At 38.3% G+C, this 20,287-nt stretch overlaps 1 protein-coding gene across 2 annotated transcripts in view; it reads right to left on the bottom strand.

The window, feature by feature from the left end:
• Sbf2 (SET binding factor 2) overlaps positions 1 to 20,287 on the bottom strand; it is a 331,059-nt gene that overhangs the window by 167,734 nt on the left and 143,038 nt on the right. For both annotated transcript variants that reach the window (XM_060367046.1, XM_060367047.1), the window contains exons 4-6: positions 13,639 to 13,758; positions 11,920 to 12,030; positions 10,151 to 10,256 (exon numbers count right to left, since the gene is read on the bottom strand). In XM_060367046.1, coding sequence (XP_060223029.1) covers positions 10,151 to 10,256; positions 11,920 to 12,030; positions 13,639 to 13,758 — 337 coding nt within the window. The remainder of the gene's footprint in view (positions 1 to 10,150; positions 10,257 to 11,919; positions 12,031 to 13,638; positions 13,759 to 20,287) is intronic.

The raw sequence follows: 20,287 nt of genomic DNA, 5'->3' as shown, positions 1-20,287 counted from the left end.
GCCAGCCACAGAATGAGATCTCTAAAACAAGCCTTTCCCCTTTAAGCTATTGTGGCTGGCAGTATTCTGTCACACTTGAGAGTCTGAAGATTATTACACCTTTTGTTTGGTAGACGACAGGAATCCTTGTCTTTAAAGCATGAACTCTTTTTCTTCCCCTTCCTCTTCCAAGTTCTTTCAACAACTCAGGCTCATAATGTTCTTCCACTCTCCAGAATGAAACTGCTGGACTCCAGAGTCCTGGCAGCTTTTGTTGAGACTACTGAAGACCAAGTTTCAAACTGTCAGGGTATACATTGGATAATTTCCACAGCAGTGTCTTTCCTTGTAGCCTACTACTACCTATAGTAAATACACACAGCTATATAAACATACATATATTATGAGCACACACATAAAGATGTAAATACTTTTGAAAATGAATCTGTATCATCACTTTCAATTCCAGCTGATCCTTATTTTCCTCTATTACTTCAACTCATATGTGTATGCCCCTTTCTCCATTGAAAACACTGTATCCTAATAACACTGAAGCATTCCTTTATTTGATAATTTCTATTCTATTATTTATATTATGTTTTCAGAATTGTCTAAGAAATTGCAATTCAAAAAAACAAAATAAAACAAACAAACAAAAAACCCTACACACCAAACCTGTCCATATTGAACTTACAGAGTCAAACTCTTGAGTGTCCCAATTTAGACAGTGGTTTCAGTATCCACTAAAGGTCCTAACTGAAGCTTGGTCCACACGTGGCTCTAGGGGGAGGTGGTAGAACATTTTGGAGGTGGGGCATACTGGGAGAACCTTAAAAACAAGTCCTTGAAAGGGACCATGGGACCTTGTCTGTCCTCTCTCTCTGCCTCTAGTTCAAGATATAACCACTTCTTCTCCCACATACAGCTGGACCATCATCGATGTCATGAGGTGACACTGTGAACTAAGGAAAGCTTTGTCTAAAGTTGCTTGCTTCAGGTACTTCATTTTAATACCTCAAAGGCAGTTTTTCCTCACTGATGTAGCCAAATACTTGACAAGCAATTTAAGGGAGAAAAGGTTATTTCTGGTTACAGTGTCAAAGGACCATTCTGCCCAGAAGGGGAAGACATGATGGCCAGCAGGGAAGGCAAGGCAGTAGTATCAGGAAGTGGACTCATCACACGGCATCTACAGTTAGGAAATACTGTGACTAGGAAGTGGGCCCAAATGATTCCTTTCTCCCCACAACCTTATCATTACTGCCAGCTAGACACCAAGAACTCCAACACAGAGCCTATAGGGGCATTTCTCATTAAACCACACTGTACCTAATGCCTTTCTAAATAAGTATTTTTTCCTGTCTTTCTAATTGCTAGCAATTAGACTGATGTAATTTTGTTTCCTGGATATGTAAGACATAAACATGCTTCTAGAAGTCAAAACTATATGATGGTGAATTTAGAGAAGCATCATTTGCCCCTCAATTAATAGTATTTTGACAATGTCAGTTACTAATTTGACTGTGTGTGCATGAATGTGTGATGTGTGTGCAAAAGGGAGTAAGAAGATAACTTTAGATTTCATTCCTTGAGCACTATCTACCTTGTGTTTTGAGACAGGGTTACTCATTGACCTGGAACTAGACCAGTAGGCTAGGCTGGCTGGCTGGCCAATGAGCCCCAGCAATCTATCTATCTACCTGTCTCCACATTCCTAGTGCTGGGACTGTAAGAACATACACCACACTCACTTCTTATGCAGAGCCCAGGGGCTGAAAGCACTTTACCAACTAAGCCATTTCCACAGTTGACTTTCTGCAATAAACTGTAATTATGGAAAACATTATAATGGGGGAAGGTAGTTGTGCATACACAGGTCTGTTTTTATTAATGTGGTTATTTCTTGTAAATCAACTCATTTCTAAAAAGATCTGTCTGTCTATCTATCTGATAAACACACTGTAATGCACTCCTGTAATCCTAGATACTTGGGTGCCCAGTCAGGAGAATTACAAACTGTCCTGTCTCAAAACAAGGTGGGGGAGGAAGACAGGGTACAGTTGTGTGGTAAAGTATTTATCTAGCATGCACAGGAAAGACTCTAATCTCAGCTCTTGATACAGTAAAACACACAAAAGCATACAGATGCATCAGTTTCTTAGGGCTGCTGTAGCACACTAGCACAGACTTCGTCACCATGCATGTATGAGCTGCTGAAGCCAGAGTTCTACTTTTAGGTTTCTATTTTCTAGTCCCCTCCCCACCCCCTATCCTTTGGCTCCTGGTTGCCTTTTATCTTCAAAGACGACAACGCTACTTGATAGTCTCACACTGCATCTTTCTGGCACCCGTCTCCTGCCTCCCTCCTTCACCTTGTAGGGCTCTTGCCATTCTACTAAGCCGACCTCAGGTGGCAGTTCCTCCAGACGTGACCTTAAGCAAAATTTTGAAGGATGAACATTATCAGGGCAGTAAGACTTTTTCAAGAAGAGTCTATTGAAGAACTTGTCCATTCCTGAATTTTGTTTTCTCACAATAATAACAATGATCTATTTATACATTTCACAAGAAAAGAAGATTCATACAGTATCACACAGAGTCTGAAAAAGGTCTGTATTCAGTTATGAAAGACTCTATCCTACTTAGGCTGGAGGAAAACCAACAAAACTCAGTTTCTCTTCTCAAGGGAAGATGGTCAGACATGTTATGCATGTCATAACTAAGCAATTAAGGGATGACATTTTGACATTCTAAAGGATAAAATTTTCTTTCCCCAAAAAGTGTAGTTTGTAAAAACCTAATCACACTCAAATTCCATATTTCTATTATTGTTTTAAATTTTACATAACTTGCAATATCAAATTTTAAGGTGTTACACTGATTTCTACACCGAACACAGTAAAGTAGTTGCTGTGTTCACAGATACAGTTACTTAAAAAATAAATGCTAGAGCTATGACCAGATGCCTGCTTGAATCTGAACAGTTTCTTAGTCTGATGTTGTCTATATCAATCTAATACTGCACAATATAGTAAACGGGACAGAATGGAAAACACTCTGGTGATAAAATTTCTATGGAACTTGCTACACATTCTGCTGACTGCTCAAATATTACAACATTTTTTTTTTCAAGACAGGGTTTCTCTGTATAGCCTTGTCTATCCTAGACAATCTGTAGATCCTCCTGCCTCTGCCTCCAAAGTGCTGAGACTAAAGGCATGCAGGAGCACCACCTGGCTTAAAGCATTCTCAGTTTTCTTGGAAGGTTAAGTTTTAAAACTAAGTGCCTCAAGAATTAAACACATATGTTCCCCATTTTAAAAGAACAACAACAATCCTTTACTCCAGGATTCTTCACTGAATAGCAAATATATATATTATACCAATACAACACTATGCCTCAACCTTCAAAAGGATAAAGTGAGGAACAGAAATTCTAGTTTTTAAACTTTACTATGTGTATGTATGTACTTACACAATACATGCACACACATGCCACGGTGCACATGCAGAAGTGAAAGCACAATGCGGTGGAACTGGTTCTCTCCTTCCAACTTCATGTGGTTTGGGGGACAAAAATCAGGTCAGCAAGCATGCACAAAAGCACCTTCACCTGCACACTATCTCACAGTCCCAGAAAGCCATACTTTGAAGACATGATACACTCTGCAAAGTCTTGCTCTCCTTTCTGGCCAATTCATGGTGAGGAAAAGTTTAACAGCAACTTACTAGACTTCTGAGACTTGAGAGAAAATGCTAAATTCTTTGGGGTAGAGATAAATATAAGGAAGACTCTTGGAAGCTCAAAGGTCAGTAGGGGTGGCGAATTGATAAAACACTGCAAAATACAGACATACACAGTGTATAAGATAGCAAAGAAAAGACAACTGATCCTCCTGCCATTTGAAAGCTGCATTCTTACATGCTGAGCAGACACATCTTATAGAAACAGGAATCTTTGAGGTGCTAAAAGAGACAACTGAAAGTTTATAGAAGAGAACTCTGTGACAAAGACGATCAACTCAGTAACTATGACTGCCACAGGTCACAGATGTTCACTAAAAGGTCACTAAACATACTTATGTAACAGTACCTTTCAAGTGCCATGAGACATAATGGGAGGTACTGGGGCGATGACTAAGTCAGTAAAAGATGAGAGATCGTACATCCCCAGAGCCCAGTAAAAGCCAGCCATGACCACACACTTTTGTAACTCCAGCTCTGCTGTGGAAGGGTGGTGAAGAGATAGGTGGATTCCAGAACTCAATGACCAGACAGACTCAACACCAAGCTGAGAGCTCTGTGTTTAGTAAAAGATCCTGTCTCAAATGACAAAGTAGTGAAAGACACTCAGTATTAACCTTTGGCCTCTAATATATGAGCACATATGTATACACTGCTCCCAATAAACATAAACACAAACACACACACACACACACACACACACACACACACACACAGAGGGGAGGCAGGGAGGGAAGGAGGAAGAGAGAGAGAGAAAGAAAGAGGCAGGCAGGCAGGCAGACAGACAGAGAACGGGAACTAAACATGATGGTACATGCTTGTAAAATAATACTTTAGAGGTTAAAGCAGGAGAACTGCAAATTGAGGGCAACCTGGGCTACATAAGAAGATATGGTCCCAAAAATTAAAAAGGTAATGAAGAAAGCAGTTTTACATCAGATGCTGCTGAACTGTCTTCAAGTTATATAATGTATAATTAAATATGTTTTTACATGGATCCTGGAAAGAAAGGCCCACCAGTCCACAAGGACCAAATGGGCAATGACAATCTTTGGCATTTGTGAAACAGTTATTTTACAGAAGTGACAAAAATGTTTCCTATGTAATCTGAAAATTAAAAAAATTGTTATTAGTTTCTTAATATTCTGTTTCTTATAGCTGAATGCTCAGGTTCCACCAAACACTTTCCTCTCCCATAAAAGCTTTTTGTGATTCTCTGTACTGCTGATCTCTTCTGCTTTCCAGGGTGCCTTTCTTATACTTTATCTAGCTGCTAGAAGTTTATGCTTGGGGTCTCTATTATTACACCATGTTATGATTCTTAAAGCTCAAGAAGGCTATAAAAGCACACATGGGAAGGGCTGTGGTTTGTTCAATTTCTTATTCCTGGTAACTGCCATGAGTCTGTTACATAGGGATGGTGTCTTAAAATAGTTCACTTATGAGCTGAAGAGAGGCCCAGTGGTTAACAACACTTGCTGCTCTTACAGAGGACTCAAGTTTAGTTTTCAGCACCCACGTGGTAGCTTACAACCATCTGTAACTTTAGTTCTAGGGGATCTGATGTATTTTTCTGGTCTCTGGGCGCTACAAACACATGGTATACAGGCACATGAGCAGAGGAAACACCAATACACATAAGATAAAAATACATTAATCTTAAAATGTTTGATTTAGAAATACTTCTGTTAGTGTTATAGTTTTGGTGTAAAAAAATGCCCACAAGTTCACGTGTTTGAATGTTTGGTCCCAGCTAGTGGTATTGTTCGGGGAGGCTGTATAGCCTTTAGGAAGTGGGGCCTCACTACAGGAAAAGGGCCTTAAAATTTGTAACTTTACTTCTAGTGTCTGTTTTCTTGTACGCTTGTTTCTGCTGCCATTGGAGCTGTCTGCCACAACGGAGTCACCAGTCATGATTATCCACCGTTAAGAACTATATTCCCTCAATCTTTATTTCCTTAAGTTGCTTGCTCGTGTATTTGACCACAACAACATTGAGAGAAGTAACTACAAGAGCCATTACATAAGAACATGGATGCCATGGGACTTTAGTGCAGATTCCTGTGCTATTTATTATGAGGAGTTAAACTGAACTTTAGAGTCTTCTTCAGAGACCTGTATGCCCATGTGTAGAGAACATGTGCTAAGCAGTTTTGTCAGTACAGTGCTTTTGCGTGAACTAATGAGCTTAACTTTCTCAAATACCCAAAGAACATAAATGACATTTCAATGTTAAAAAAAAAAAACAACAAATACAAGTAAAAATCCAATTTGCCATGTCCTCCTCTTCCACCTAAGCTGTAATATGCCATTTATAGCAATAAACTCTTGAGCACTCAAATTCTCAACTATCTTCAAAGCCAAACAGAATTAGGGGAAATGAAAAAGCTACTTCATTTTTCCTGTCCAAGAGAGAATAAGACAGAAACAAGTCACAGTGCTACATGAACAAGCAAAGGCAGAAGCATAGTCCAAGGCACTGGATGTTGACCACATATGGGAAAGAGAACAAAGCCATTCTATAACTAATGCATTAACCCTGTAACTTCATGAATTTACCCATTCAAGTACGCTTCTTAGAGGTGTTGACTTTAAAGTATGTACTTGTTTGTTTGTTTAGTTGGTTTTGTTTGTTTTTGAGGCAAGGTTTCTCTGTGTAGTCCTGGCTGTCCAGAAACTTGTTCTGTAGACCAGTCTGACCTGGAACTCAGAGATCCACCTGCCTCTGCCTCCCCAGTGCTGGGATTAAAGGTGTGCACTGCTGCCACCCAGCTCAAGTAAGTAATTTTGTATATTCTAAGCCTTCACTTTTCTCTTTGGCACATTTTCATCTTTCTATTTTAGGAATGTAAATGTTAAAAAATGTTCCTGAACAAGTTTATGCCAAAGAATTACTACATTCTACAACAGAAACTTTCCTAGAAGACAAAATTGAATATCATATTGTTTTTTGCCAAAGCATTCAAAAACAGAAGTAACTTTCTGAATAACATGGAATTACCTAAATCAACATTTTAAGAAACTTATATGAAAAGTAGAAATGTTTGAAGATAAATAAAAGCATGTTTTAATAAGTTAAAAAAACATATATTGATATACATGGCCTCATAGAAATAACAGACCCAATAATAGATAATGAAAAGCTGATAAAGTTACATATGAATGAATAGAAAGATATAGAAAGAGGTGAAGATGAACAGGGAATTATGAAGAGTGGAAGCTCTAATGGTAGAAACACACAATTATCTTAGCATATAGAAACCTTTCAAATTGAGAAAAACAAATCATTATCATAAAAAAATTCTTATAAGAACAAGGGAATGTTTTACTTACACTGTGACTTTTGACAGGAAAACTAGTCAAAGCTCCAAAAGAATCTTTAGTCTTACCAGCTTCTTCTCTATATTTCCTAACCCCAACCCCAAGCTCCCAACCCATGAGTAAACTCTGATAATGGGCTAATGCTTGCTTCCACAAAACCCAACCAAATGTCTGGTGGTAAGAGAATCCCTTAGACAACTATATCCACCGGATTCATTGTTATTTATTGTTATGCCGTTCTGTAACATGTCCTTCTGTCCATCCACTGTCCCTCTCACCCTGACTTGTGTGTAAGCAGCACTCACTGATTCACTAAACTGGGCTTTGGTGACATCCACACTTTGGTCTATCATTGGTTCCCTACATTACAAGAGTATATATTTTCTCATGTCCCCAAGGAGTAGCAGCATATGATACCCCTCACTGTATTTTTTTAAACATGGACTTCAAGATCAGAAGTTCCCAAGTAGGAGTGAATCTATGCCTGGTACAGTAAACATGAGCCAAATTCACTGCTAGAGAAGTCACAGGCCCCAGGGGGAAAAAGAAATCTTTTGATGCTGTTTTTCTAAATGGCCATGTTGTCAAAATGTCTCCTAAATATTTGTTTGTATTCATAGATTTGTACTGTTCCTAAACTGATATATCCTATATCATGGATGTACCTTGAAACTATCCTGGGAAAGAAGCCAGACACAAAAGGCCATATACAGTATGATTCTGTTTATATGAAAAGTCCAGAATATGTAAATCTACATAAACAGTAACTAGAATAATAGCTTCCAGAGGCCACTGTGGGGTACTAAAAGGTCCAGGGTTTCTCTTAGATGATGCTGGTCAATCTTCCTTTGGTCAGAGAAGCTTCTTAGTGAAGCTTGCTGTGTTGATGATTATTAATATTTATTATTAATTTATCTTTTAGTTAAACAGTGGTTACTCCTAAACCAGCTGTATACCCAAATCACCACACAGAGACTAGGGATTAATTTAATTAACCTAGAGCACAATGCTGGGCAATAATTACTCTATCCTAAACCTCCAAGCCATAGCTTCCTCCCATTCAGATTTCCCACATTATACTTGTTTTTTAGTCATATCTTAGGTCCGGTTCATCTCTCCTGGTGTTTCCAGGCCCTCTCCTCTCAGATCTCTCTTCTCCCACTCCCTTCTTTTTCCTCCTCTCCAGACCAGGATGTCCCACCCTATTCTCTCCATTGCACAGCACTGGCTGGTTGTTTTATTGGCAACACAGAGAACAAATGGTAACATGTTTACACAAACTTGAGACAGGTCAGACTTAGAATAAACATCACAACTCAATGTCCGGATTGAAACCAGATAGTGGGGTAGAGAAATCAGCATTTGAATGAACAGGGTAAATTGTATGCACTCCACAAGAACGTTACACCAGCATTGGTGGCAGTACTGGCCAATGTGCTACAAACAAGTAACCCTGAATGCCCTCAAAAACATTTCAAAAGCCTCAGACACATTTCAGGAGGGGGCAGGATAGCTTCAAGGCACATCCATGATACAGCAGATATTCATATTATATCCCTTTGTATGGTTGAATAAATTGTCACTGGGTGAATATACTATAATGTATATACTAAATCCATTCATAACAGACTTATTTCTATTTTGTATAAGGATGCTATGACATTCACACTTATTTTTGAAGATGCTTTCAGCTAAGAATTTGATACATTTATTTATAAAAATAATTACCATAAAATGTTTCATTATGATCTTTGTAATCTTTCTCTTCCCACCTATAACGTAGCTGGAGACCTGTTTCTGTTACTAGACAAGACTACAATTTAAGAAACTGAATCATAAAGCATGCATTCTTTTTATGTGATGTTTTTCATTCAGCACAACTGTTTTTAAGTTAATTTGTTAGATGTATCAATAATTCATCCTTTTACATTGTATGTCCTAGCACACGGATAAAGCACAGAATTTAATATATTTCCATTATTAATTCTCTATTACCTTCGGTGAACACGAAGAATGCTTTCAATTTTTTACTAGCATAAAAATGGCTGTGGACATTCACGTGTAAATATTTTTATAAAGATGTATTATCATTTTCTTGGGTAAATGCCTAGGAATGAACTTAACTTAAAAAATAAACAAAATAAAGGTATGGACACCCTTAATCCCAGCACTTGGGAGGCAGAGGCAGGCAGTTTGAGGCAACCTGATCTACAAAATTGTAGCTTACTTTTTTACTACTTTTTGGGTTCTTCTGTTATCTCCTACGAATATCTTCTCTGGCTCAACTGCCTTCTCTTTTCACTCTGCTTAATCTCTTTTCTATACCAACTGCCTTGTCTTTTTTAACCCTATTCAATCTCTGTCGGTCTCTGCTGGCTTTTTATATCCTCTCCTGTTCCCTGAAATCCAAGAGGCAACCAACACTGAAGGTTATAGGGTCAGGGAGTTCTAAAGGCTAAGAATTCCCAATGGGCCAGTTGACTAGGAACTGGGAATCTTCTAAAGAGCCAGGCACACAAAATAAATCACACTACATTAACTGAGTCCAGGACAGCCAGGGCGATACAGAGAAACCCTGTCTTGATAAACAAATAAACAAAACATCCCTCCCTCAAACCCCAACCAATCAAACAAAAAAGATAGAAAACAGAAAAGAAAAAGAAAAGAAAAATAAATAAACAAACTACAGTTCATGGTAGCTTTCTTATTATAATAGCAAAGAACAACTGTTCCAGTTCCTGTTTCTCTTCAAATATGTAGGCACACAGCCTTTTGACAAGCTTGAATGCCTGATGTGCCTATCTCCATCCTTAAGTTGTATGCTTCATTAAAATCATACCAAGCAGTAATACAAAGTGTTCTTTATCTATCCCCTTTCTTTGCTATAAGTTGCTCCTAAATACCCAAACTATGCCAATGGGGTGAAACAAAAGTCCCTCAGGAAGCTTGCTCCATTCTTCTTTCCTCCTGCCACAGCTAAGCTACAACAGACAATAAATGGTTTCTTTATATTTTCTTTATCATGCCAGGTGTTACAAATTTAAATCATTTTGTCTATCCATAGGCTTCTATGAAAGATATTTTAAAAATCCAGGATAAGACATACCTAATTGCTGAAATAAAAGAGCCACACTAGTGCCTGTGACAGGAAGACTGTCATGCAAAGGAGTCTGGATCAGCTGTCTGTCTCCTGCACCCAAGGAAAACAGCTTCTGCAGAATGAGAGAAACATAAAGTCTTAAGAGACAATAGGAAGCAGTAACATATAACCTAAAACATACGAGTTATGTTGTGTACAACTCAAAATCACATCAGAAAATTCAGTTCATGAAAGTTGAAAATTAGTAGATAAGACACAAATATCACTGACAATTATAACTGACTAAAATGTGTTAACATGAGAAGGCCCACAGAACCATTTGCTCTTCTGATAGAAAAACCTGACAATGACCAAGGACACCTTTAAGATGCTGTCATTGGAACAAGATGGAGGAGGAGAAGAAAAAAGAAAGAAGAACACAACAACGAAGGAGGGAAAAGGAGGAGGAAGAGGAAGAAGAAGATGATGAAGGAGGAAGAAGAAAAAACAAAAAGGGAGGAGGAGGAGGGGAAAGAAGGAGAAAGGAGGTAATTTAACAAGAGACACTGAGAGAGAGGAGAGTTAAGATGCTAAATTCCCTATATGTAACATCTTTTCTTTTAAAAGCATAATATTTTGTGGGCTGGAAAGATGGCTCAGTGGTTAAGAGCATTTGCTGCTCTTTCAGAGGATCTGAGCTTAGTTCCCAGCATCCATGTCAGGAGGCTTGCAACAATCCATAACTGTAGGGGATTTACTGCCTCTGAATTCCCTGGACACCAACACACACACACACACACACACACACACACACACACACACACCTATACATAATTTAAAATATAAACAAAATTTCAAAACTTATTTTAAAACATTTTTTGACAGACTGAAGAATAAGTGTGATTTTTTTTAGAGGGTTGTCTCTTTTCCTTGAGCAAAAGGCAAAATAAGGGGTTAACTAGTTTTCAAGGCTTAGGAGACAGGTCTTCTGTTCTGTTTAGTACTGGAGATCCATCATAAGGCCTTACACATGTGCTCTCTCCAGAGCGACATCCCCAGCTCCACTGCTTTTTAAAGACAGTTATCCTAGAAACAATAAATAAGTCATAGTGGCAAAGATTCTTATATTCTGCTTCTGAAACTTTTTTTTAATGTCAAGATACAGAGAATGAAGGAATCTACTTAAAAACAGTTACAATGTTACAAAGTTTTCTTAATGTTCTCCTAATTTTGATCAATTTTTTACTTAATAAAACTGAGGTATAACTACATACAGAAGAAAGTAGCAAAAAAAAAAAAAAGCAAAACAAAAACAAAAAAACCTATGTCCTAAAAGTTAAAAAGTAGGGTTTAAGCTATATCAAACTATCTGCTAACTCTGCTGGATGAAAGGGTACTTAGTCCTGAAATCAGCCTTTTTTTTTTAAGATTTAATTTCTTTAATATGAACATGAATGTGAGTGTCCGCAGAGGTCAGATCCTCCTGGAGCTGGGGGTTCAGGCAGTTGTAAGCCATTGGAGGCAGATGCTGTCAATCGAACTCAGTTCTTCAGGAAAAGCAACATGTGCTCTTAACTCCTGAGTCATCTCTCCAGCCCTTGAAATCAGCCTCTTCATCCATGAAAATAATGGAATCTTAGGTGTCTAGAAGGTATACTATAGGGACAAGGTTTAGCTAAAGTAGGATCCTATTTAAAACAAAAAAATTGAACAATTTTCAAAAAATATTCTCTTTTTTCATAAATTAAATCACCTGGAGAAAAAAAAATAGTTCATCTGCCTTTTGTTTTATTTACCTGAGACCCTCCAGCAGCTGGAACAAGGCAAGCACACAGATTTGCAATGAGACTCTCCAAGGAGACACTCAGGCTGTCCACGTACACAGTGTAGATCAAACCCAGGCAGGCCTGCAGACAGAGGCGATGCAGTCACTTCAGGGCAGTGTCACTGAAAACAAGCGTGGCACCTCTTCCAGGGAAGTTTCTCTTTGAAGCACATAAATTATACTCTACACTGAACATGAAATAAACCTTAAGCAACAAACTAGGTTTATTAAATTTTCCTCTAGGACCAGAACACCCAAATGAGCTTCCAAGATGAGTTTACAGAAAGCAGAAAGCCATAATTTGTAAAATGGGTATCTCTGTTTTGATAACCACCCCAGCTAATGTGTCCATACTGTTTGCCTGGCGGGTTTTTTTTTTTCCTTTTTTTAACTTATTTTAACAAACTTTGTCTTTCAAGATAAAAATTTAGAGATATTGTTTTATGGCTCTTATAAATCCAGACTATTTATCTGATAGAAACTTTAACTTCTATGAATTATAACAAAGGATAGCACAACGGGCAAAATAACAAGATTAACATGTTGAGCTCAGGAGACAGTAAGTGATAAAATAAGATAAAATGCAATCGTTATTTTCTTTATTTTCCTTGTTTTGGGGATGTATGTATGTGCTCATATGTACACACTGATGCTAGAGAAGGAGGCCAACAGTTTACCTCAGTAGCTCTCTACCTTATGTTTTGAGATAGGGTTTCTCACTGACCCTGGAGTTCATGGATTGGCTAAACTGGCTGGCCTGTGAGCTCTGGGACGCCTCTGTCTTCCTGTCCTGTTTCTTCCACTCCAGCACTGAGGTCAGACATGTGGCCAATCATGTGCTTGACTTTTACAGGAGTGCTGGGGATCCATTTTCAAATCCTCTTATTGGTGCAGCAAGCTCTTTTCTGACTAGTTCCTTTTCTTGGTCCAAACATACAATCTCAATCAATCTTTTAGCCTACCAACATTGTGACTAAAAAAATAGTAACTGTCACTAAATAGGGTGTTATAAAATACACTAAAGGAGTCATAATTGTCATTGTAATAGTGAAGTTGTTATTTATCTAGAATGCATAATCTCATGTTCTAGTTTTTTTATACTTGCATATTAGTACAAATATTTATACTTTCATAAATCTTTATATTTGAAAATTCTGGATATTAAAAAAGGGGGAATCTGCAAAAAACAAGTAGGCCAGGCTTGTCTTGTCTCTACCTCTTAAATACTAGAATTACTAACATGGGTCATCAGGCCTGGCTCTAAACAATATTTTAAAGACATGATCAGAATTATCTGAAATCTTACATAACCCTATTTAGTGTAACCTAACTCCACAAACTTAATAAACATGTTCACAATTGTTAAACTATGAGTACATTTTACATTTCTTGAAGGTAATCTAATTATTTTTATAATTTATAATTTTTTATTTAATTAACCATGAGATCTATTTTAGAACAAATGTTATGTTCTTAGAAGTATGAACAGTTGTGTTAACTTACTCAGGGATTGCTTTCATCCAACATAAATTTGTTTCTTCATGCCATACTTTTTATTTTATTTTATTTTATTGGTGAAGCACTAATTCAACCTAACAATATTTTCAATATAAAAAATTGTCACCTTAGTTCATTCAAAATAGATTTATACAATAATATAGATTGATTATGACAACTGTGAGTTCTTTACCCTAAAAATTTCTGGATAGTCTAATCTGGATACCAACACCAAGCTTTTGGGAGCAAATACTTCTGCAGGTTGAATCAGACCAGGTACTTCTTCACCTTCAATCTCCTCCTTCTTTGTTCCCTGGAAAAAGAGAAATTATAATCAATGGACAAAGTTTCTTAGATTCATAATTTATACAATATATTTAATCCCCACACCTTACAGGTAACTTATAAGAACCCAAATTAATTACAAATAGTAGGCAAGACATGACAAAGTAAGGAGTATTTGTTTCATTTTTTTTTTTCAAAGCTCCTTAGGCTACAGATACGTACACAAACTTTGAGTGTTTCATTTCTGAGGAATCAAGGTGAGTGAGACATGTTTAAGATAATCTTAAGTAATGACCCAAACAATTAAAAATGTTACTTAACTGGAAAGTCAGTCTTCAAAAGAAGGGGAAAATTTATTTTAGAACTAAGGTATTGATTTTCATTTCTGTTTTTCCCCTGGGCCCAGTCTCCTGTGAAGATTCTAAGGCATCAAAAGCTCAGAGCACTCCAGGTAAAGCACGCTGAGTTGTCGAGTGCTTCTGCTCATATACAACAATGGCAGTTGCCTTAAAAGAAAGACATGGGGCTAGAGAGATGGCTCAGCAATTAAGAACACCGGTTGCTCTTCCAGAGGTCCTGTGTTCAATTCCCAGCAACCACCTGGTGGCTCATGGCCACCTATAAAGGAATCTGATGGCATGCAGGTATACATGCAGCAGAGTACTCAGCAGACAGACAGACAGACAGATAGATAGATAACTTTTTTAAAGGAAGAGAACACTTTTGTACAAGAAGCAAAGCTTTGTAATTAGTGCCATGAAAATGTATGTTTTCAAGTGGTGAAAATGTACATTTAAAGTAGATTTACCACAATAAAAAACAAAGTTAAAAAAGCCCTAAGTATCAATACCTAATGACCAGTCAACAAGTCCTGCAAAAATGTTTGGAGTGTTAAGGTTAAGAGCACTGGCTGGTCTTCTAGAGGATGCCACTTATGTTCACTGCATCCACATGGTGACTCATGGGATTCAAAGCTCTGGTGACACTGCATGCAGCTGATACATAAACATAAATGGAGTCAAAACACCCACACATAAAACAAAAATAAACCCTTAGATGGTGACAAAGGCGAGACAGAGTTCCCTGAAGGCTGTGGCCATACACTGTGACGACAAGGTTGAGAGGCACACGACAAGGTGCTGTGGCACTGCCTCGTACCTACCCCAAAACCACACACTCCCATTGGCATGTGCAGCTTTGCACCCAACCTCGTGGTGGCCAAGTCCCACTTCTGGTACTTTGTGTCACAGCTAAAGAAGAAGATCTCCCAGGGGAGACTGTGAGCTTGTGCAGAAGTCCCCATGCAGACTGAGCTTCGGCATCTGGCCGCACTGTGACTCCAGCAGCAGCATGCATATGTACCGTCAGTCCCTGAGCACATAGGGAGGCTCCGAGCTACAAGAGCACTCCATCCAACCATTGCTAGCATGCAGTGTTTTCACAAGGGCACCCATGCAGGATCCATTCAGCCAATCTCGGTAGACAAGATGACAGGTGCCAGTGGCCTCTGTCAAGCTGCCCAGGGCTCCAAGATGAAGTTCTTGCTGCCCCTGGCAATGCCAGCAGAACCTGCACTTTCACTGTCAAGATGCCCAATACCCTTTTCTTGATGGAGCGGTCTGCCAAATAAACTCCACCAAAGAGGAAAAGTAAGAAAGTCTTAAAATTTTTTTTTGAGTCCACAAATAATTCCTGTGCACTTACTGCTTGCAAGACTGACACACTGAAAGTTTTAAGGAGCAGGATAGCAAGTTAATCAAACACTGAGCTTTGTCAGTGGGTAGTCTGAAAGTCTAGAATATTTCCTCTAAAGCCACTTTCCTAGCCTTTTCTAGTATCTGTGGTCCAGCTTAAACTCACTTCCTCCTGAAACCTTCCTTTCCTGACCTTTGGTCTCTTGCTTTCCACTGTGGCTTACCAACACCTCAGACTTGATTATGTCTGCTACTTCAGCCTTTCCCCAAATGCCACAAAATGCCAGTTGTCTACTTGACATCTCAAACATAGTCAAAACATAAGATTTAATCTTTCTGCCTAAATTCCATTCTCCTATAGTGAGTGGTCCAGGTCTATTAATGGCAATCCCACTTTTTATGTGGCAAATCTCAAGTTTTCATTCTTTTATCATTTATAGCTCATATCCAACTGCCAAAATATCCTGGCCTCTCAATTTTTTTTCACGGCTATGATAGAAGAGTGGACGTATATATATATATATATGTCATATATATATGTATATGATATATATATATCATTTGGATTACTGCAATAGCCTGCTTCCATTCCATTCCGTTTATTTATTTATTTATCTATTTATTTATTTATTATCTTACTCGAATTTCTTTTTTTATTTCTTTTTTAAATTTTTTTATTATTAATTATACTTTATTCACTTTGTATTCCCCCATAACCCCCTCCTTCCTCCCCTCCCTATTCCCTTTATTCTTGAGCCTTAATCTTCCTTGTTGCTCTTCAGAAATACCAGGAATGGTCCTATCTTCCTGGACCTGCCTATTGTTTCTTTGCCTAGAATGCTTCCCAGAGAAGCTAATGCCTGTGTTCATGTCTCCGGTCTCACCTCCTTCCTGCCACTGAGAGCCACTGTTGCCACTAGCTATCTGAAATTACAGAGTCCAACATCTCCCTTATCCTTTTTCCTTTCCTTATTTTCTTTCTTCGTGCCATTATAGTTATCTAACGCATTAACAAATTTAGAAATCTTGGCTTTTTTTTTTTTTAATCTATTTCTCCCACTAGACTAAACGAAGGCCAGGATTTCTGTTTCATTCAATGATGATTACTAAGTTCCTAAAATAAGGGCTGGTATACTTGGTTATTACCTGGTATTTGTTCACAGTATAAATACAAGAATAAAATTTCTTAAAATTGTTTTCTGGAGCTAAGCAAGAAGGAGGACCCTGGGTAAGATGTTCAATCTTCATTCAGAATGGCAAATGGGATGGACATCGGAAAGGTGGAAACATGGAACAGGACAGGAGCCTACCACAGAGGGGCTCTGAAAGAGTCTACCCTGCAGGGTATTAAAGCAGATGCTGAGACTCATAGCCAAACTTTGGGCAGAGTGCAGAGAATCCTATGAAAGAAGGGGGAAGATAGAAAGACCTGGAGAGAACAGGAGCTCCATGACAACAACAGAACCAAAAAATCTGGGCCCAGGGGTCTTTTCTGAGACTGATAATTCAACCAAAGACCATTCATGGAGATAACTTAAGAACCCCTGCATAGATGTAGCCCATGACAGGTAAGTATCCAAGTGGGTTCCCTAGAAAGGGGAATAGAGACTGTCTGACATGAACTCTGTGGCTGGCACTTTGATCACCTCCCCTGCCCCCAGCAGAGAGCAGCCTTACCAGGCCACAGAGGAAGACTATGAAAGACAGTCCTGATGAGACCTGATAGGCTAGGGTCAGACAGAAGGGAAGAAGGTCCTCTACTATCAGTGGAGTAGGGTAGGGGCATGGGAGGAGATGAGGGAGGGAGGGCAGGATTGAGAGAGGATGAAGGTAGGGCTACAGCTGGGATACAAAGTGAATAAATTATAATAAATAAAAAAATATATTAAAAATTGTTTTCTGGATATTTCAGCAAGAGAAGTTTTTTCTCCTCATTTGAGGCCAGGAACTACATTTTCACTTCCCTTTAGAGTTCATTTGTTTTCTAGTATAGGGCAATATAACTAAAAATGACAAAGAACAAATAAAAATAAGTCTGGTTGGTTTCTGGAATCCCTCAAAATAACAGAAACATGATGATTATTAATTTACCAAAATTTCCACACCGAATGAATCATGGCTTTCATGAATTACTAAAAAACTCAAAATAGCAAAAGTGTCTGAAATTCCCAGAACAGATAAACCTATCTCATAAACATTTTATGAGATTGTGATATTTGCCTTAGAGTATCACTGAAAGACAACTTGAGTAAGCAGATAGCCATTTTAAATAAATGGCCATGAGACTATTTTAACCAAGGTACAAAACAGAATGTATAGCCATTAAAGATGTTCACTAGTTAAATACCCACTAATTATTAACAAGAAAAAAAGAGTCAATACAGTGTAAATCAGTATTAAGTAATAAGGTCATGTTTTCCATTTCTACACTGATCTTTTTAACAGAGGTTGAGTTTTATTTTGTAAGCCCTGGAATGCTGCTATTAATCCCAGCAGCTGTCTTCTAAGAATCCATGTCCCAGGGGCTGGGGTGAGGTTCACTACTGAGCGCTTGCCTGACCCCAGCAACGAAGGTGTATACGTGCATGCATTCCCGTGTGCGTCCCCACACATAGATACAATGTCTCCAGTTTACGATAAGTCGTCATCCCACTTTGAAGAAAAATGTATGCAGAGACCTGTTATGTAAAATGAGGTATTTTTCCTAAGATAACATAAACATTTTAATAACTTTTTCTAGAAATAATTTATCAGGCCATGGAAATCATGCTTCTTCTATTTTGTGGCTTTTGAGTAATAAACACCAGTGACACTGGTTTGTAAGTTTTGTTTGAAGACAGGGTTTCACTGTTGCCCAGGATAGCTTGAAACTTCCTACGTGGCCCGAAGTGGCCTGGCGCTTATGGAATCCTCCTGACCGAGCTTCTTGAGTGTTGGGATTACAGGCATAAGCAATCATGTGAAGCCTGGCTGTGTATTTAACAATGTCAAATTTTCACACACACACAAAAACAAAAACAGGAAATTAAATAAATTAAGAGATTTGTATATGCTTTAAAATGTAGTATTTGATATTCTGAAATACTGCTACATTGTCTAGCTCAACCTTATAAGGCTTCTAACTTAAAAAAAATTATTTTCAGATTGCCTCATTAAAGCTACAAATTTAAATGACTTTTACTAAATTATCATACATTGAGTTGGAAGGTTGCTTCATTTTTTAAAACTAAAAAAAATTGTGTATGAAGTGTTCTGCCTACGTGTTTGATCTATGCACCACATGTACAGCTGGTGACTGAGGAATCCAAAAGAGGGAGGTTGTAAGTTGCCCTGTAAGCCCTGGGTATCGAGCCCTGGCCCTCTGGAAGAGCAGACAGTGCTCTTAACCATGAAGCCACCTTTCCAGGCACCACCTCATCTTTTATCCACATCTGACTCACTTGCCATACCTTATCTATTATTAGGTATTTACGTCTGCAGGTTATTACACTGAACTATATGAGACTCTCCACCCATATACGGTCCTGTTATGCTGGTTATCCCCATGCTCCAGTATGGGCTAAATTAACATATTATAAAAAGTACTCCCCCAACGCTTGCCCTTTAAACACAACCTAAAACACAGGGCTAAAATGTACTCTGACTTCACATGATGACTCCACAGGACTGAGAGGCTCTGGCCTCAGGAAGTGTTCCTCATAGAGCTCAGGTTAGACACTTCAGCCACATGTTTGCTGTATCCTGATGCTTGATTTTTACATCACAGTAAACGTTGCCCTCAACATCTATCATGCTCATTTCCACTAATAGCACATTACCCTAAAAATCTTGCCACATTTCTTGAAACATTCAGTTTTTTAGAGAAGGATGAAAAAAAAATCTGTAAGCGTAAAATTTAGTTCTAAATTTCCTTTCTAAAATACATTTTCTCACCATGTACCATCATTGAGTTTCCTTAATAAAACAAAGACTTCGAACATTTCAGAAATAAAAATAGTAGAGTCTAAATAGTTGCAAAAATTCTTTAGGCTACAAAACTCCCCTGAAAAGCTTCCTCATTTTCTGCCAAATGATTATTTAATCACAATGGCATGTTCACATGATAAAACCTGGTGCATCCTGGCAACAGCCTGGAAAATACCAGATCCACAATAAGTACATCCTACTTAACACAAAAGTCTGTGCAATAATAGCACAGGTCCTGACTCTATAGTGCTAGCAAGGCAGGGAGATTCAACTGCAGGAGCTAATTGCTCCCCAGAAGGCTGTGGCTGCTTTCAATCACATGAAAACCCTCTTACAAGTCATCACTTTCTAGCACTGCCCCTAGAAGTTGACAGATATTACTTAGCTAAAGGTCTTCTAATCAAACAATTTTAGATAAATTAAGCCAATAAATTAAGCCAAGTTTAAAAGAGTGCCTTAACAGCGTGATGTGTAACTTCAAGTAGAAAAGGCATAGCAAATCAAAACGACCCTGAGATTTCACCTTACACCCATCAGAATGGCTAAGATCAAAAACTCAAGTGTCAACAACATGCTGGAGAGGATGTGGAAAAAGGGGAACCCTCCTCCATTGCTGATGGGAATGTAAACTTGTACAACCACTTTGGAAATCAATCTGGCACCATCTCAGACAATTAGGAATAGTGCTACCTCAAGACCCAGCTATACCACTCCTAGGCATATATCGAAAAGATGCTCAAGTATACAATATGGACATTTGCTCAACCACGTTCATAGCAGCTTTATTTGTAATAGCCAGAACCTGGAAACAAGCCAAATGTCCCTCAACTGGAGAATGGATACAGAAATTGTGGTACATTTACACAATGGAATACCACTCAGCAATTAAAAACAAGG

This window comes from Meriones unguiculatus, chromosome 14 (assembly GCF_030254825.1).
Source record: "Meriones unguiculatus strain TT.TT164.6M chromosome 14, Bangor_MerUng_6.1, whole genome shotgun sequence".
Taxonomy (NCBI): Eukaryota; Metazoa; Chordata; class Mammalia; order Rodentia; family Muridae; genus Meriones; species Meriones unguiculatus.
This window is presented reverse-complemented; position numbering and strand designations above follow the sequence as displayed.